This window comes from Etheostoma cragini, chromosome 5 (genome assembly GCF_013103735.1).
Source record: "Etheostoma cragini isolate CJK2018 chromosome 5, CSU_Ecrag_1.0, whole genome shotgun sequence".
NCBI lineage: Eukaryota > Metazoa > Chordata > Actinopteri > Perciformes > Percidae > Etheostoma > Etheostoma cragini.
Genome location: NC_048411.1, coordinates 16,250,881 through 16,253,065, shown reverse-complemented (window position 1 = coordinate 16,253,065; position 2,185 = coordinate 16,250,881). Strand labels below are relative to the sequence as shown.

General features: G+C 39.7%; 1 protein-coding gene across 1 annotated transcript in view; it reads right to left on the bottom strand.

Moving 5' to 3' along the window:
- adam9 (ADAM metallopeptidase domain 9) overlaps positions 1-2,185 on the bottom strand; it is a 29,584-nt gene that overhangs the window by 17,318 nt on the left and 10,081 nt on the right. The window contains exons 4-5 of the mRNA XM_034872261.1: positions 2,007-2,065; positions 1,558-1,577 (exon numbers count right to left, since the gene is read on the bottom strand). Of these exons, the coding sequence (XP_034728152.1) occupies positions 1,558-1,577; positions 2,007-2,065 (79 nt within the window). The remainder of the gene's footprint in view (positions 1-1,557; positions 1,578-2,006; positions 2,066-2,185) is intronic.

Below are 2,185 nucleotides of genomic sequence, written 5' to 3'. Positions count from 1 at the left end.
AGAGAGAGAGAGAGAGAGAGAGAGAGAGAGAGAGAGACTGTGCAATGTTCCTTTCAGCTATCCATCTGTGCTCCAGGAAAGTGAAGAAAATTAAGTTCTGTATATCCAGCAACCATGTAGCCAACGTTGGAAGCAGGGAAAGAGTCAAAGGCGGTAACACTCCCCACCTCGCGCGGTTGTAAATGGTTCTGCATGGGGCGTCACGGCCCAAAACATGGACAACGATGTAACTCAATAACAATGTCTGGTAGCCTGTCTATCAAGCTTTGTCTACCACTTGTCTGTAGCTGGTTGTGCCTTGTAGTACTAGTTACCAGGTACTAAATGTACTTCTTGGAAATACAGTTACATTTCTGTTAAATAATCATCTTACAGAACTTTCATGATCTTTATCAATGTGACATGCAGTTGAAAGTTTTGGTAAAACTAGTAAGAGGAGTTTAAGGATGGTTGTATGTAGAAAGTGGGGTTGTATGAGCTATCATCCACAGTAAGTGTATTATCTAAAGTAGATGGCGGTCAGCACGCCCCAAGTTTGGAGAAGCCAAAGCAAAGCAATGTACTGTATCTGTTATTTAAAAAAGTAAAAAAACAACTGATGATCCTCTTAAGTTGGCATGTTTCTGCAGACTCGTCCTTCAGATGAACCTCAGCAGCCTGTTATCATGTAGCTCTCTAATTTAGTCACTGAGGTTTAACAGTGTGTTCACCACGGAGAGATACTGAGAGAAAAAAAGAGCTGAGTATCAGCAATGTTGGTGGAAACACAGTCGGCAAACTGGATAAGTACCTCATTCAACCCCACTTCAAAAGATCGGAAGCAAACGGGAATACCGACCCAGAACCTAAGCAATGCTGTGGACGGTGTCAGCAGTGAAACGTATTCCTAAAAAAACAAAAACAATTTCAGTTTAAGTGTATGCTAAATGTGGAATATTTTCACTGCTTTATCTTGCTGACAGACAGGTGTTTACTGTTTTTGTCAAAAGAGTCTGGTGGATTTGAAGAGAGCATAAATAATCGCTTGAGTTTCCAGCAGGGAAAATATTCTATATAGCGTACACTTAAACTAATATTGATTTTTTAAATTGTTTAATTTCCATGTTGGATTTTGCTTTTCCAAACTGGGGGAGTGCCGACAGCCCTCTACGGTAGCTCAAACACTGACTTTGAGTAAGTACAAAGTTCAAAATATCTGAACTATCCTTTTAAGACCATTTTGTTTTTACTACTTCTAACGTGAAGAATGAACTTGCTGCTGATCAGTTAAAGTATCTTGCAGTATATTGTGACTACTGTCATCCTGTTTCTGTGTTTGCTGTGTGTGCCTGCGTGTCCTGTGTTCTATCTTGTTTTCACATTTAAAAAGGAGCTGTGCGATAGCTGGAAGATAATTGGTGCAAACATGCCCAACCCATGATTGGCTGCAGCTGGGGAACCACCGGATATTTAAAGAGCCAAGATGGCGGCCGTTGGCAGGCAGCAGGCATTCCTCATCACCTCCCAACCAGCCACACTTTCTCTTTGTTCAACTGTTGTGTTAGATTAGGTACTTACCTTGCAATAGCGAGGGTGGACTGCCAGGTGTGTTAATTTTGTTTTCTCTTGTTTAATCAGTTAGGGAGGTAAGTTGTTTGTTATTCTTTTGGCCATATTTTGGTTTCTTAGGTCAATGACTTAATTTCTAGACAGGGTTGTTATTTTAGTGGTTGGCCACCCTGAAGCCTCATTTAAATTACCTGTATCTATGTTTATTTATACATGTTTTATTTAATGTAAAATAAATAAGTTGTGACATTAAAACAAATAGTTTTGTGGCTACTTGGGAGAGGTGGAAGATGGGGCCTTTTTTCATGTTGTGTCCTAGGCACCCCTAGACTGTGGCTTAACACAGTAACAGCTAAGTTACATTAACCTGCAACAGTTTACAGATCAAAAGTCAGTGTATACAAAGAGAACAGCTGTCCTACAGTACTACTGGATCCCCATATCATATCACAACTTACTCATTTCTCTCCAGATGAACAACGTGATCTTTTCCATCCACACTGATGACATAAGAGACCTGAAGACAGACAGAAACGACTTGTTAGTTTAATAAAAACATACAATGCACAAATATTGACCTTTGTTAATGAACTCAGATAATTGAGCTTATACAAAAATAGCACCAGATCAAACTAAC